Genomic DNA, 17,106 nt, shown 5'->3' with positions numbered 1-17,106 from the left:
ACAGAAACTACGACACTAAACACAGCATGTTTCTCTACCAGACATTCAGTTAAAATGTCATTTGAAAATGATCCAAGGGACATTTTAACTGAATAAAACTGCTTGTGAGTCTCGCGCCACCCGTCTCTACTAACTCTGTTGTTCTGAATATGTTTTTGAGATGTCTGTTTAAATGTCAGCAGGCGTATTTCTTCAATATTGAGACGCTCCAATAAAAGCGCTCCACAACATCTTCTGTGAAAAATGATCTCAAGAAGCAGAGACTTCGCTTCTGGAAGGACTACCGCTGAATTTTACAAATGTAATTTTAGATTGAAACAGGGACTACAAATGAAATTAGGACTGAATGTGACCCCGGGGGGAGCGCGGAGATGCTTTAAAAAACTCGATTGTAGTTTGGGATGTTGTCGAACGTCTTGCAGTAGATTGCTTTGGTGTTTTTAAATCAAGCAGGCCTGATTTGTGTCTTGAGGTGTTGGTCTCTGTGTGTGCGCTGGCTGGGGGTCGGCCCATCAGAAACAGTGGCACATGTGTTTGTGTTTAAGGTTATTCTGATTATAGTCATTCAAATTGTAAATCTTTCAACACATTTAAGGTGGAACATTTAATAATGAAGCAGCCACTACCATAATAAAAAGCTAAATATTTTGTGTTGCAGGCATAGATTTCATTTATGTTCGTTTGTTCTGTAATTTTTACTGGAACGGGCTGCATGGATACATACAATGACCACATCTGTTTTATTTTAATTTTTTTACTTCATTCAAGTTGGGGTTGCAGGGTGCTTATCTCAACTAACTTTGGGCAAAAGGCAGGACACACTGAATACCAATGACAGACAATAAAATGTAGTTGCATGCTTTAAATGCAATATTTAAACTAGCATCATGCAAAGATACCCCCAAAATACAAAAAGAAACAAATTTAGAGAAATAAATTGTGAGAACATCACAGAAGTAAATGCATGGAAATATTTCTGATTATATATAAAAAAAGAGGTAAAAATAAGAGATAACTGACATAAAGAAGATATGAGAAGAATCTCCTGAAATCAGTTAATTAGCGATATTCAGCTCGCTTTAACAGCTGAATTCACGTGTCCAACTGCTCTGTATTTTGTTTATTGCATTCTAACATTCTGTTTTCAATTTAAAAAAAATGATTGATAGCACGAGTGTCTGGTCCACGAATCAACCACTGAAAGCTCTGGTTCAAGTTGACAGCGTAAACAGTCCTCTTTGACCTCATCATGCTGTTTATGTTTTGACATCATGAGAACAAGATGACACCTGATAATCGATCAACAGTACGTTGCCACGTCAAACACAATGTTTGTCAGAGGGACGTGTCACCTGAGGCTCAGAGTGTCATCAGCAGGGTGAACAGCGATACAGAGAGGCTGGAAGAGTCACAGGAAGACAAAGCAATTGACGTAATTTGGCCACATCGCACACTGTTGACTGTTTTATCGTGAACAGCAAGAACCAGACGCTGAATACTACTCAACTCCAGGCAGGTTAAAGGAGGTGTGACTAACCCAAGTGTCACATCAGACCACTGCGAACTGTTTATATCAGCGTGGTCTGCGCGCGAGACGACACTGCAGTGATATTTAACCACATCACCAGGCACAGGCAAGTTCGTATATACAGGACCATTCAGACACAATGCAATTCACAGTGGTTTACAAGGCACGCGTTGATAAAATATATAAATCAGTAGGTTTATATAAAAATGAAATCTAATGTTTATTGGAAAGCCTGAACCAAAAGGAACTAAAAGCTGCTTCACCTTGTTTGCTTCTTGCTCAGGGAACATTTAGTGAAGCTCTTCCTGAGGACCTCAGGGGTCTGGGTGTTTCACGGGAGGTGTCCTCATGCATGGGTCGGGTGGAGGAATCAGAGGGTGTCTGTTCTGCTCTCTGATCAACGTTGATTGACATGGAAGAGAAATGACGGCAGCCGTCAAAGAGAAAGCTTATACAACAGCCAGCGTTATAAATAGAGAAGCTTTTGACGGAGGTGGGGTTACAGTGACCCCCTGAAACGACATGAGTAACATAATTAATCCAGTCATTGTGCCCCCGCATGAACAACAGGCCTATTTTTATCTTCATGGAGCACGGTGTTCCAGCGCATGGAGGTGGCATCATCAGGGAACGGCCGCTGGAGACTGGAGGGGACCTGAAACGGAGAGACATGCACTTTCTCCAGACCTGAATCCTAAAGAAAACCACCGGGATCAGCCGAGCCATCGTGTAGAAGCTTTTAAATCCAGAACCCTCAATGAACCTGCGGGCCGTCCTTCAAGAAGAGTGGGATGCCTCAGCAGAAAATAAGTCTGCTTGTGAACAGGATGAGACGTCGTCGTCAATCAGGGATTGATGCTCAGGGGCACATGGCACGTTATTGAGACGTCGCTATCTTCTGTTGTGGTATACCCACCACTGTGGTTGGTTTTTTTTCTTCTTTTTTTTTGTGTGATCCTCACCCTCCAAGAGTATTTTAGTGTGAGTGGTTTACTGGTAGCTCTCATTGCTGTTTCTACATTTTCAGGCATTTATTACATACGATAGAGAACACATTTCATATTCTGAATTACTATGCGACTTCCATGAGCTATACGAGCTTAAATTCTAACAAACAACACAAAAGAGACGTTAAATCTGTGTCTGAAGTCGAGAGAATGTGTTTTATATATATATATATATATATATATATATATATATATATATATATATATATATAAAAATAAGTTCTAAGTTTATTCATGTTTTTGTTCCATGGCTCAACACAAAGGAATCAAACAAAACTCTGATTTAGCACTCTTTTATTCCCAGTTGGCTCCTCCTGTTAGTAAAATGGCAAATGTATTTCTTCATATGTACATGTGACCTATAAAAATAGACAGGCAAATGAGGGAAAAGCCAGAGGAGACGTCGCTCTCATCATTATGTACATCGATATAGAACATCATATTTAAATCTCACTATGAACACAAAAACAAACCTGGAACAGATGTAGTGCTCAACTCAGGACGCTGATGCAAACCATAATTTCTTTTTTCTTTTCTTTCTCCTAAAACATCAATGACATCAAAGAGAACCACAGACTTCTCGTCACAGAGAAAAAGAACGATGGCTTCAGAAGTCACAATTGACACACTTTTATAGGTGAATACAGTTGCAATTGTCGCAAATTGCCCATTTTTTAAAAAATAAATCAAATAACTTACATAGTAAACAACCAAATAATCTGAGTCAATTCATATTTTTTTCTGTTAGCAGCATTGCTATATCAGCCAGTATCCCTCTCTCTCTCTCTCTCGCTCTCTTTTTGTTTTTCCAGAATGATCAATTTTGTATTAGTTTCCTCATTACGCAAAAAATATAAGTGACTTTCATCTGTACTGGGATAGATCTCTGGACAAAATCTTTCCAAAACATTTACATCCGTCAAGTTGGATTAGTCATTACAAAAATAGGAGCTTTAGTACAAAGACTGTCGACGTTGTTTGGTAACGTGCGGGGGCGAGAACGGCTCTGTACTTGTTCACCACCATTTGAATAAGCTATCGTACATATGTGAGGATCCATAACAACATGATGGGGGGTAAAGGAAGACATGGCTCAGTGCAGTTGACAGAAACCTCTCCGCTTCACCACCCCGGTGAACACAAGCGTTTAAAAGCCCTTTTTAGCTACACGTGTCCGCGCCGCGTCTTTGCCGTCATGTCACTGGGAGGCGGGCGAATCAAAGAGACTCCTGTTGCCGATAGAAAAGTACAGCTTCTCAAAAAGCACTTGGAAATCCAGACACTAAAAGCGGAAAATGTCCACTGACCCGGACACACTGAAATGAAACGGAAACAACGCAGGCTGGCTGAGACTGTCCTCGCTCTCCAGGAATACTGTACTCTCCATTTGTTACTATGGGCGAAGGTCGCGTGCATGTGTAGGATGTGCATCACCGGGCCCCGGGACCACCCGGGCCTTTGCCTTTCCTGGCTGTGGCGTGGCTGCCGTGGTGGTGGCTGTGTGCCAGCTGTTTGTGGGGAGTGGCGGTGGAGGGGCCTCCTTTGGCCTGCGGAGAGGAGCTCCTGCTGGGGTTGAAGGAGGGGGTGGAGCCGGAGCGGCCCAGCGACGGCTGAAGGGGGGCGGACGCAGGGAGGCCCGCTGGAAGGGAGCGGCAGAAACAAGGACAAGGTTAAGTTTTTCATATAACTGAAGATTTCTGGTCGATTCATAGATGTTGCTGACAGTGGGGCGTTTGTGTGTTATATCATATGCGGGGGCAAGTTATAAATATATTTCTTTTTGAACAAAATGTAAACACTGTGAAAAGTTAGAGAACCACGGGTCTAAGTTATACTGATTTATTTAAATGTAACCGTAAGACACTTTTTAACCATATAGTTTTATTTTCCTGTTTCCGTAGCTCCTATTTCAGTATAGCTAATTGTATTTTATTTACACATCTATTAATCTTAGTATTCTACCTCCTTGTTTATTTATTCTACTTTATTGTCGGTTTCATCTTTATGTCCACCGCCTCACCTTCTTACAGAACACATTGCACTTGACAAAGTGACAAAGCTCTTTGCACACAAATGCTTGAATAAAACATCTCGACTCTTTTATTTCTGAGTTTTTCCACTTAGATGTATACTCATAAAGTATTTTCACACCTTTAGAGACGCTGTAGCCGTAGGCAGCGTAGGCGGCTGCCGAGGCAGCGGCGGCACCTGCCATGGCTCCCGCCATCGCTGCAGCGCTGCCCGCTGTTGACTTCCGGCCTCGACCTTTCCCTCCAGATTTAGCCCCGCCCCCAGATCCTTTGGGCCGCCCACGACTGCGCCCGGACCTGCCTCTGCCCGCACTCATCGTGTCAGAGGCCGAGACACCTAAACACACGAGGACAGAAACAACGGTTATTTCTTCTTGATACGTGTACAAGCAGAGCAAACAGGCGTAACTCAGCTGCCTGAGGCACGTTGTGTTTGTCTTACGCCTTGAATAAATTCCTTCAAAGCTTCTGTGGTCATTTTACAGCGATGAAGAATTATTACACATTAGTCTTGACTCGTCATTCTCAGAAGTGCAGGCGCAGGCAAAAATTGAAATGCTGCTCTCATTTTCCGTGGCGTTTGCAGAAATAGCGCCAGTGTTTGGCTCAGCGGCTTTGTGCCGTGACCCTCCGGTAGCCTTCCCCCTCGCTCCGCTGCTCTGCATTCCCTTTACATGCCCTTTACTCGAAACGCTGTGGTATGTCCTTTTTCTCAAAAGGCAGATAAGCCTGCTCCGTCACCAACATCAAGACGCACAAGGCAAGACCTTCGTAAAACCCCAAACTTTTACCCCCCACTTCAGATTTTAACTCTCTCTTCCTCTCCATGTACAAGTTAACCAATCGGTCTCTGATTCAAAGCCTCCGATTCGTCCTGAAAATCTTTCATTAAAACGTCATCTGCCTCTCCAAAGGCACCGACGTCTCCTCAGTTTACAGGGCCTGGTTATCAGGGGCCATTAATAATCCCACTGGCAGCAGACTCTTAGCACGGCAGCCAAAATCTCAAATGGGTTCCAGTGGAGCAGCGCGTATTTAGGGGGATTACCTTATAGCAGCAAATCCAAAGTACAGCCATATAAGCAAAAACAACATATATTCGCCGTCTCTCTGGTTTCCAGAGTGCAGGACAAATATAAACCCCTCATAAATCTAAATGTACGAGCTAACAGGCTACTTGTCATGATGGACGCGGACCTATTAAAACACAAGTCGTGATAACAAAAATGAACAAAACAGGTCCGGCGTTTAGAAGCAGCCATGACCTCCGTGCATGTCACACTGATTTGTTTTTCTAACCAGCCTCTAACACGATAACACTGTCACATAGATAGCACGGGTTAGATTTGATTTGGCACATTTCAGGCTTCCCAAATGAAGGGCAGCCGCACGGCGAAGGCTATCTGCACCGGGGACGGGGGTGAGATAAGAGGCATGGTGGGTGGGTGCTTTGAAATATTACTATATTTTAAATATCTGAGATGTGCGGGTTTGAGTCAGTCCAAATATGGATGTATTTTATTGTTGCCTCACCGTTCATGTTGTCAGAGACCGATCCGGACACAGACGCGGGCGAGTTGGTGGCGCGGGACTGAGGCGTGGAGGAAACGGGATCGTCCACGATGACCAGCATGTCGCTGCTGCTCTCGTCGGCGTCGGCGTCGGGGGGCAACGAGCCGGGCTGCAGCTCACTGCTCAGGGAGATCTGGCCACGCACGGGAGCACACACAGACATACACACAGGCTGGGGGTCAGGAATCAGGCCGGTGCAGTCGGGGCAACCACAGAGGATGAGTACGGTGAAGGACGGATTTCACAGGGAAGAGAAAATACCACCACGGAAGGTTGAGAGGAGATAAATTCAGAGAAAAGATGGGAAATCAATGATAGACAACAGGAAGGAGAAGAATAAGCAAAAGGTGAGGGGTAAATAACCAAAAGACAAAATATTCAGTGAAGTCATATGACTAAATGCGAATGGGTAAGGGGATTTAAGAACACACGATGCAACGTCGGAGGCTGAAATTGAGAGTGCAGACACACTATTCTCCCTCCCTCGGTGTTTCCTCTGACCACACTCAGACAAACGGCCTCACCTCACTGAAAGGACTGGGCATGGCCGAGTCCATTTCAACGCTGATGAACGAGTCGTCTCCATCTGCAGACAGGTTCGAGTTGTCGGCCGAGGGCGCGTGTGAGATGACCAGGTTCACCTCCTTTTTCCTCTTGTTCTCCGACTCCTCGATCTTCTTCTGGAGTTTGGACACAGAGAAACGAAGGCAGGATGGTTGGTGTGGAGACATAAACAGCAAGAAGTAAGTCAGAGTTAAGATGGTGGCGGTGCTAAAGTCACTGAGTTTATTGAGTTATAAAGCCACATCAGTTTGGTTGACTGGCACTTAGTTATTGTTTCTATCCATCCAGCCATAATACAGCTTTTTCAAATTAGGATTATGTAGTCCATAAATTACTCAAAGTTCAGCTATTATTTAAAATTCAGCTATTCACATTTGTCGCAGAGTTGTGTCATATCATGCTTCTCTGGGTACACTAGCTTATATGCATTTGATGTTAATTTTTGAATCTAAATTGTTTGTAGAATGTGTTTGCTGTGTGATGGACTGGCGCCGGCGCCCACAGTCGGCTGGGATTGGTTTTAACCCTGCCTCCCCCCGCCTTAAACTGGAAGTGGAGTGTATGATGGATGGAGCTTTCTCACATGAGGATTATTCTTTTTAGTTATGCTTTGTCCAGGAAATATAGATGATTCTGGCATAGCTCCAGCTGAGGTGCTTCCTCCACATATTATCTGCCTGGATGCAGAAACGTCCACGTTTTTAATTTGTCCTCTTATCTACTCCTTTCTTTCTCAGAGTCCACAGTTGTTTCATTGTTCTTCTTTCTCTCACATACAGTCCACTTCCTATTGAGACGAATGCTGAGGTTTCAGCTGGCCTTGTTGTGTCGTACCTTCTCTGCGTACTTCTCCCTCTTCCTCTTGCGCTCCTTCACTTTGCTGCTTTCCTCCTGCAGCCTCTTCTCATCCTGTCGTTGACGCACTACAAGAAGAGACGGCATTCCCTTGTCAAAGCCCCCTTCCTTCATTCTTATGATGACAGTTTATTTTGTGCTTTGGTAAAACCTCGTTGTCTACACATGTTCACGCTCACGTTTCTTCTCCAGCTCATCATCATCCAACAGCAGGCTGACCACTTCTTTAGGCTTGAGTGTGTCTGGTTTGAAGTTGCCTCCTGAGATCACCACCCTTTGAATCTTTGAAGAAAATGAACAAACATGAGCCAACTCTTCATATTTGCATGACGAATACAATCCTTCAAGAGTTGATATAATACGAAGTGCTGTATGACTAAACAACTGAGGTTCTGCTAATACATAAAAGAAAAGGCTTGACATCCTTGTGTGTCAAAGAATACGAGCTGAATCTGTTTGCCGTATTAACCTTCACCACTCTGTGTGTGTAGTGAGAACGAATGCTATAGCTTCAGACCTCGCTCTTCTCCTTGGCCCGCTGCAGAATCCTCTCCTCGATGGTGCCCTGACAGATGAGGCGATAGACGGTGACTTGTTTGGTCTGTCCCAACCTGTGAGCTCTGTCCATGGCCTGCTGGTCCACGGTGGGGTTCCAGTCACAGTCATAGAAGATCACCTAGAAAAGAAATATGTTTATTTCCTTAATTTCTTTGTCCATTCATGTGTGACGGACCTGACTATGGAAAGGGCCTACTATGGAACAAAATATGCATTTGCTCAAGTGAAAAGGTGTCAGTCACTTTAAAATGCAGCTAATGTCAAACAAACAGAGCAACAGGGGCACAATTAAGCTGATAAACATTATCACTCAAACACACAGTGTGCATGCTTACTCTATGTTTAACAAACTGTATATACAATTAACCATGTTTTTGATTCAATATCTTCAGATATAATCGATTCAGACAAACTGGCTATTAAAAAATTTCTAAGGCAAAATAAATGTAGCGTCCTTACATACATACAGGAAATGTTACTCCTGGATACATTATTTTATTTTGCATCCACACAGTGTGTGTTTTTCCAGTGTGTTTGTGACTCACGGTGTCAGCAGCAGTCAGGTTAATGCCGAGCCCTCCGGCCCTCGTACTCAGCAGAAATACAAAGATATCCGTTCTGTGAAGAGGCAGCAGGAAACGAGTTGGAGGAGGACAGAGAGAGAGAGAGAGGGTGAGAGGGGGGCGCTTACAATCCAGAACATATCATTTACAACTGCTGTACATCAATTTCATGAAATCCAGTTGCAGTATACGCTCGGAACAATAAAGGAGTTCTAGCTTAAACCTGGCACAGTCAAACTTTGTGAGGGATTGCATAAGGAAATTAAATCCCAATGGTAAAGTCCCACACAATAAAGCCGCTTCAATAAACTTCAAAACCCTCTCTTCCTACAGCAAGTTAGTGGAATACCTCTGGCGCCTGAAAGCTATGCACTAATGCAAACCAGAGCAAATGAACTCACCAGAAAACACACTTACTTGGATATTTCTATATATACATGCAAGACAGAGTTATTCACCGATTGCTACAACATACAAAAATGCTGACTCGCATGTAAGTACTGGCAAAAGGGTGCATGCATGTCTTTACTGACCGGCTCTGGAAGTCAGCGACCATGTCTCTGCGCTCAGAAATCTTGGAGGATCCATCCAGGCGCATGTATGTGTGTTTGCGATAGACCATGTACTCCTGAAACAATATGACAAATCAATGAAGATCCCAACTCAGTAATAACAATTCAATAATGATTCAAGCACAAATAGTCAGGAAAGATGTATTTGGAAGATTTTTGGCAATACATCTTAAATAATCAAAAATCCTGATTATTTCCTTTTTAAATGACGCCACAACTAAACAGCATTTGTTTATCTTCATTCATTCTAGTTAGAGAGGAATGGTGCACTCTCGGTTTGAATAGTCACATACAGTAAGTGAGAAATATTACAGAGAACTGAACCTTTATTTATTTTTTTTACACCTTTAATAGATTTATTCAATAAATTGAGTAATATCTGGCAATAAAGTGATAAAAATACTACTTTAAATATTGAATTTGTCCTACTGAACCCTCTTGGACGCCAAAGTACTTCTCAGAATCTGCTGAGGTCACCAGCAACAACACACTGAATTTATCAAGTTCTCAAATATGCAGCTGTTTCTCCAAGGAGCAGAAAAAAAAACAAAGCAAGGGTACTTACAAAGCTCCAAAGGGTCAAGAAATATTCATCTTTAATGTAGAATTTCTTTTTGACAGCAACCCTGAGTCCAAAATATCAAACTCCCACACTACTAATGTGCATTTGTTGGAGCTAAAACCTCAATCCCTGCGCAGTGGGACATTGAGAAATACAGAAATCGATATTCTATTACCCCCAAAGTCTGCTAAGCTCCTCTGTGTGTGCGTTTGTTGTGCGTCTGAGAGGTCAGAGCAAAAGCAGCGGTGATGAGGTGATATGCTGACCTCTATTGAAGCACTTCCCCGAACCCTTGACCTCCTTAATGAACGCTGTCGGTACCGCTGAACCGATGAAGCAGGCACAATTACTGGTGCACATCACACCACATCACCTCGCTCGTCATTACCAATGATATCAATGATTTGACACGCTGTTTTCAGTGACCCCCCCCCGAACCCCCAGTCATGACACCGAGGCCTTGGTCCCAGCAGGGTCTGTCCTCCTGCCTCTCTGCGAATGCCTGGCTCAGTTCCCAACTGCCCCATCTGCTCCGAGTGAACACTACATTAGGGGCCATTAGCCCAGCTCCTGCCAAAATGCTGCTAACCTTGTTGGATTAGGTGTTGATATCTTTGCCAGCATGATGTTGCAGATATCGTTGCTCTGATCGAAGCCACATTCTTACAAAGCTACGCCTCACGAGAAAAGGATCGCCCGAGGAGTCGCCTCCTGTATGACCTCCGTGTTGTTTGTCCAAACCGGTCTGCAGCACAAACCGCCAGTGTGTTGGTGGTTTTCCAACATGGTGATAGCCACACTGTAACCTAAACCTGAACAGCTGGCAAGGCTCTCGCATATCCCGTTTCAGCCCGGGGTAACCGAAGGTGACAGTATGATACTGCTGCACTTTTTCACTCGTATTGTCGAGGGTTATAAATCAAAAAGGTATCCGTTCAGGTCAACCTGAATGGGCCAAATGTATACATCATAAACTGAGCTGAACTGTCAACAGCTCATTATAAAGCATATTTACCCCCAAAAATTAAAAATTAAAAAAATCCCAGTTAGCTGGTTACAATCATTGAGTCATGGAAGGAGAAGCACATGGGGAAAACACAAATGTGCTTAAAGGAATTTTCTGATTTTCTGCCTGATATTTTTGTCTCTACTCAATTTTGGAATTCTGATCTGACGACCAGGTGGCTCTCAAAAATCTAAACAGTGGGGAGCCTTTGATTTGAGAAGGCAGGCTGACAAATGCAGAGATTGGCAGTTTGGTTGCTGATGAAGGAAACACAATAAGTGATCAAAGTCTGTCTGGAATACAATAAATGCAATAAATAAGTTTTTTTTCTTTTTAGCTTAAGAACAGTGGATGTCATCAAGACAGATTTTCTCTATAAATCCATTAGGGTCTTTAGTGCCGTAATAAATACAACATGAACAAGATCTGGAAAAGCTAAGCCCAGACAAAAGAAGCACTCCACAAATTTAACAGGTCAAACCTTTCACAGATTTTGTGGGAGTAGAAGTACTATAATATATTTTTTTTTTTTTTCAAAACCCTCCAGGGGCTTCTGAGGAAGCTTAACAAAGCTTGATGAATCACCTGAAATCACTCAAACTCAAACACGTAGGTGTGGGATCAGGAGCTCAGTTTACCAACTCTCCATGGGGCTTTCATTATGTCTGCTTGAAGCAGGAGCCTTGAAGTCACAGCAGTCCCAGTCTCACACAGTCAAAGTTCAGATTGTTTAATCATGAGCCAAGGTGCTTATTGAGTATGTGCCTTATCACCGTTGATTAGAAGCTAAAGATTCTCAAGTGTTTGTAGTCATATTGTGGCAGAAATATATATATATATATATATAAAAAAAAACAATTAAACCTCACAATGACACAAAACAGCCTGCTTTGCACCGAATGATTACTTTATCTACTTCCATGCTGGCTCACGGAGAACAGGAGAAGCTGACAGGAACATTTAATCCCTTAATTCCTCCCCTTTAACAAAACATATGATTTCCCCCAATTCTGTAATCTAAGCCGCATACTTGAAGTACAGTAAAGTGCCATCTAAGCAGCCGCAGACACACAACTAGAGGGTAGTGATTTGGCGGTCCTGTTCCGCAATCCGCTGCTGCCAGCGAAAGCACAGAGTGTTATTTTTCTTCAGGCCACCCGAGCCTCGGCGATCCATCACCCAACAGCGTGATGTCACCAGAAGAACCGGCAGCCGACCGGCGACGAAAACAATGCAGCTAATGACAGAGATTAGCATCAGCCTTTGCTTCTCTCTCTCTCTCTCTCTCTCTTACTCATGGTTGCATTTGCTGGAAATCAATTCCGTCTGCAGGAGGTTTTGTTTTTTCACCCTCCCAGAGAGAAAGATAACGCGGTGGAGAAAAACTGAAGCCAGACTGGGAGAATGTATGATTTCACTCATGGCTGTCTTCAGACCTTTAGTCAGAGATGCTGACACACGCCCATCCTTCATTAGGTTATGAGGTCACCTACAAACAATGACTTCTGTAATACACAAGCTGCATTACCTCAACAGAGCAGGGGAACACCGTGAGAAGGCACAACTAATTAGAAAGGGTTAGAAGGAAATTAAGCCCGCCTATGGCCTTAAACACAAGTCATTCTCATTGTTAGCCAGACACACACGAAGCCCGTCCTTAAGCGCCAGGGCCAGGTCCATCTGCCATCAAAGAATCTGGCTGTGGAAACACCTTTTGCAGCATGTGAATGGGGAAGGAATTCCCAGTGACATCATGCCAGAGGCTTTTGGCTCCGACGTGATGTTTGCAACAAATATGGAAGCAACAATAGAGTGCTGCACACAAGAGTTGTCAACACACGTCAGAACTGCGGCAAATGTTTCGCTCAAACCCCGAGAGCTGCTGACCACAAATCAGCATGAAGCAAACCAAAAAGGTTGGAAAAATAAAGAATTGTGATGTTTCCCTAATTCTCTTATAACACCATAAATCTGCGTCGATTTGTTACCCCACCTTTTCAAGAAACAGGAATTTCACTGCTGCTCAGAGCATCGTCCTACGTGTAAATGTTGCATTTATACGTCTCCATCCATTTCCAACTAATTCTTTGTCTTTACCTTAATGCATTATTTCTTCCCCCCTTCAACCCCAAGGCCCTTGCCACTCCCAGCCCCCCCGTTTTTCCCTCCACCTCCCCGCTTTTCCTCACTACTTGCAGCCATCTCTCCCATCTGGCTGCCTCCCCTGCAGATGAGTCCCCTCTAATTAGTCGTGACCTGTTAATTAGCCGTCTAATGAGAGCACTAACAAGGGACAGGCAGGCTGATTAGAGGCACTGGAGCTCAATACCTCGCCTGTGGAAGGGGGCCCGTTACACTACTGGAACAACACGCCAGTGATAAATCTATAGAGATGCGCCTCAAGTTCAAGTCGTATGTCATCGTGACGTTATAGCATGCTTTAATTGCAGGAATCATTCATGTAACAGTGGATTTATGAACAGTCATAAGCAAATAAAGAAGCAGTATGTGTTCAAGGAGGGACATGAGTGACGGGGATAACTAGCTGAACAAGTTTGGTGAAGTGCGTCTGTGCATTTTTACCTCCAGCAAGTCTATCATGCGCGTCATTTGGGAGTAGATGAGGACTCTGTGTCCCTGGGCCTTGAGCCGACTCAACAGGATATCCAAGGTGTGGAGTTTGCCACTTTCGGTGATCAGGCTTTCCTTATCTGAAAAAACAAAACAAAACAAAGAACAAATGCTCAGACCTCTTGAATGGCGAAGACTTACGACTTCATGTTTTTTTCATTTCAAACAGTTGTGAAAAATCAGCACCTAATCCCAAAATAGCTTCTCCATGGTTGTGATACATCTTTCCTAAAGTAATATAAGTCTTTGCAAAAAAAAAAAAAAAAAAAAATGGGGGTATTGTCTATGCTGAGGACTCTGTCCCCAGAGTGGATCAGTCAGAGGATCAATCCTCCTAAATCTGTCCCTGATCCGCTGATTGTTTGAATAAAGCCTGTATCCGTATTGACTGCACTACTGATGAGAGCTGGAGAGAATGAACAAGCAGGAGAGAACAAGACCGAAAGAGAAATTGTGAGAAAATTCCCAATTTCACACAATAACACAAAGGAACACACGGGGCTGGCAGTTGGTCGTGGTCACGTTTCTGCCGACACCATGTCAGGTGTTCACTGGCCTTCAAAAGACTGGCCAAAGAGAGAAATCTGGAGGCCAGTCTGACTCTGTGTTTGTTGCTGAAGTGGTGCCCTCAGAGTCCAGCTGATGAGGAATTAACGTCATCTGCCACAATGGCAGAATGAGGAAATGGTAGAATGACCATCGACCCGGTGACAGACACACTATGGTGTTTGACCGAGGGGTCATGGCCCTGAGAGGGGAGAACCTAAGACCAGGTCCTGGGTCAGCTGACAGGGTCAAACCAGGGTTACAAGAGAGTCCCTTTGGGAGAGTCAGACTTGGCCGTCTTGCACTCAAGTTGTTCCACTTGTTCCCAAGCTCCTTTGTGCAGTGAAAACCGGGGCTTATAAATATTTCCCAGTCTGATTTCCTTGCTTTGTCAATGTAACGTAACCATCAGTGTTAAAATCACGTTCCATTAATTCAAAACACATGGCTCAAAATTTGAACTGAGGCTGCGTTGATACAATCGTATAACGTCCTGCCATATTTTTTTGTCAAATACTCATATGAAATAAAGACATGTGCTACGATAGATCATTTGGTGGCCCCACAAGAAAAACAAAACCGAGGGGATCTTTTTCAAATTTTGAGTAGCACGAGCATATGCTAATTTGTACTTAGACTGAACCCCGAACTCTGACCCTTTGGTAAAGCCCCCACCCCTTCGGGAAAAAAAAAAGAAGAAAAAAAAAGGTCAGGCCCTGTTGAGGTGTTAAGGAGGCAAAATGCTGGAGGGGGTTCTAGAATACAAGTCACTGTAAAGTGATGTCAACCTGTCAGCAAGATTCAGCATGGTGACATTTTATTATGTCTTTGCTTCTTGTGTCAGGACAAGACAACTGTTACTTGCTCTGTGCAATAAGCCAATATGAAGTAATATGAACTAAAAAACAACAACAGCCTTGCAGTGCAGTCAATAATAAAAGCAGAGTAAAAATGTTTGATGGAGAATAAAACAAAGAAGTTGTATTGGGACAGTGATAAAAGACATTCTCAACACAAAAAGCTAAAGAGAGCAGACTGCATCTGGAATTGGTCCAACTTAACACCGCATTTTTTGTAAGGATGGGTTATTATACATTGCTGAGGCTCATATCGGTGCTCTGGATGACCTGCAATTAACATTTCTTGAAAAGGGAGCAAATGAACTGAAAAGTAAAAGTAGCCAGGAGTCAGACAAGCTGCAGATTACATATGAACGGAGAAAATGATCCAGACAGAGTGGGGCAGACGGAGAGTGGATGGGGTCTGTGGTGGCTCCGGCTATAGTCAGAAGGTATTAGCCTCGTGGTGGTGTTGTGGTTTCCACCAGACAGGGGCCTCCTCACCACAGGTGCCAGTCTAACTAGCCCCGCTGCTCAGTCAAGGGCATCCACTAGCACTGCGGGCCATACTGCTAACCACGCGGATGCAAACCACCATTTGGCAAAGATGCAAATCCTCATATAAGGAAACATTGCTCAACCTCTGCCATTGATCTGTTTCTGCTTAGCAGATTACATTTAAGCTTCCAGACTCCGATGTTCTGTTTGAAGATGGGCTAAAGCCCTGATCTGACAATTTTTGAGGCCAAATGTGACTAAATGTCACATGTATTTAAACAAATTCTGAAGGGGCATAACCTGTCAATCTGAAAATCCCACATTAAGCAGCTGGATACTATTATTATTGTTTGTAGACATGAGTCATTCAGGGTAATCCTTTTGTTTATGCCTGGATTATGAACTGTACCATTGAATGTGAAGCTGCTTTGCTTCTTAAGAAAGCAACCTCCTGATGATTGACTACACTGGTGACATTTCGTAAAATCTGATCTTTTCATGCTGGCTCAAGAGATGATCTGATCACTAACATATTTAGTGCACAGAGGCATTAAACCTTCAGGGGAATCATCACTGTGGAACAAAATGTTAAATATTCAAAGAAAAGCAGATTGACACAGACTGAAAAAAAAGAGATAAAAATCACACCCTTGAAACCTTTAAACATCCTAAAACCAGGCAATGTGGCTTATGGAGAGGTGGCTGAGTTCAAAACATTTAGTGCTGCATGCAGAAAATCCCACTTTCTAAATATTGCTACCATGTCATATAAAGGGAAGCCAAGAAAATGAATAATTGCGATTTGGGAGGGCTTTGGTGGTCTGCTGTCCCAATCCAATGTAACACTTATGGCTTACATTATAAGCTACATGTGACTCCAGTGAGATGCCTGACCAACGGCCATTAATGTGAGCAAACGGGATGTACTAGCCATGCATGTAACATACATTATAGAGGGTTCAGACAGATTAAAATTAATGTGTCTATACATGCAACAAATCCACTGCAACGGCCTATAAGACTTAGAGTTTACAAGGTGATAACATTATAATGATAATGGCTTGAGATCGCCTTACACAAGAACAAAACAGAAAGACAGAGTAAAACATTATCTGCGTTACACATCATAGTTTGGCTTAAAATGCACCAAAAGAATAGAAATAACTTTCAAAGCAGGAACTGGCAAGATGATGCCTGTGTTAAGACCACACCCCAAAATACAAGCAAATCCCATGTGGTATCACACTACTCTGCTGTTGCTATGGATACACATATCAAGCTTCACCACCTGCCCTGCCCCCCCCCCCCCCCCCCTCATAGCGCCCCCCCCCCCACACGCCCTCCCTCGCTTCAATCCAATCCTGTCTAAAAGTGGTATTTACCCGACCAGCACGTCCTCACCTCCTCCTACCCGTACCGCCTGCTGGCAGATTAGGCTACAACCCCCTCCCCACACACACACACATACACCCTTTCTGATCCATACACAACAACCTCCATCACCCTCACCATCCTTTCCTTCACCACTACTGTAAACTCCCCCCAGCGCAAACCCACAACTTCACCCACACCCTCTCTCTCTCCCTCCCTTCCACTTTGTCCCCTGACGTTGTAATCCAATCCCTGTAGGGCCAGAGCCAGGGGCCTGACATGGTCCTGACCCAATTAGAGGCCTGCTGCCAGCTAATTAACCCCGGCCCAGCCCTGATGCCTGGCGCCTGATACTCCCAAACCAACTACGCCGCTAATTTCATTAATATGCTACTACAATCTTC

The 17,106-nt window shown here is 43.7% G+C and overlaps 1 protein-coding gene across 2 annotated transcripts in view; it reads right to left on the bottom strand.

Annotated features, from left to right (window-relative positions):
- Positions 1-2,812: 2,812 nt before the first annotated feature.
- Positions 2,813-17,106, bottom strand: part of ino80 (INO80 complex ATPase subunit) — a 33,805-nt gene continuing 19,511 nt past the window's right edge. Inside the window, exons 28-37 of one of the 2 annotated variants that reach the window (XM_080490416.1) lie at positions 13,401-13,528; positions 9,211-9,305; positions 8,660-8,732; positions 8,074-8,232; positions 7,736-7,838; positions 7,536-7,624; positions 6,662-6,817; positions 6,099-6,270; positions 4,687-4,902; positions 2,813-4,174 (exon numbers count right to left, since the gene is read on the bottom strand). In XM_080490416.1, the coding sequence (XP_080346542.1) occupies positions 3,966-4,174; positions 4,687-4,902; positions 6,099-6,270; positions 6,662-6,817; positions 7,536-7,624; positions 7,736-7,838; positions 8,074-8,232; positions 8,660-8,732; positions 9,211-9,305; positions 13,401-13,528 (1,400 nt within the window). In that variant the 3' untranslated portion in view covers positions 2,813-3,965. The remainder of the gene's footprint in view (positions 4,175-4,686; positions 4,903-6,098; positions 6,271-6,661; positions 6,818-7,535; positions 7,625-7,735; positions 7,839-8,073; positions 8,233-8,659; positions 8,733-9,210; positions 9,306-13,400; positions 13,529-17,106) is intronic. The other variant, XM_080490417.1, reaches the window with a different exon arrangement.

Source organism: Lipophrys pholis, assembly GCF_963383615.2.
Source record: "Lipophrys pholis genome assembly, chromosome: 21".
Classification (NCBI taxonomy): Eukaryota; Metazoa; Chordata; class Actinopteri; order Blenniiformes; family Blenniidae; genus Lipophrys; species Lipophrys pholis.
Note: the sequence above shows the minus strand (reverse complement) of the source record. Positions and strands in the feature narration are given on the sequence as shown.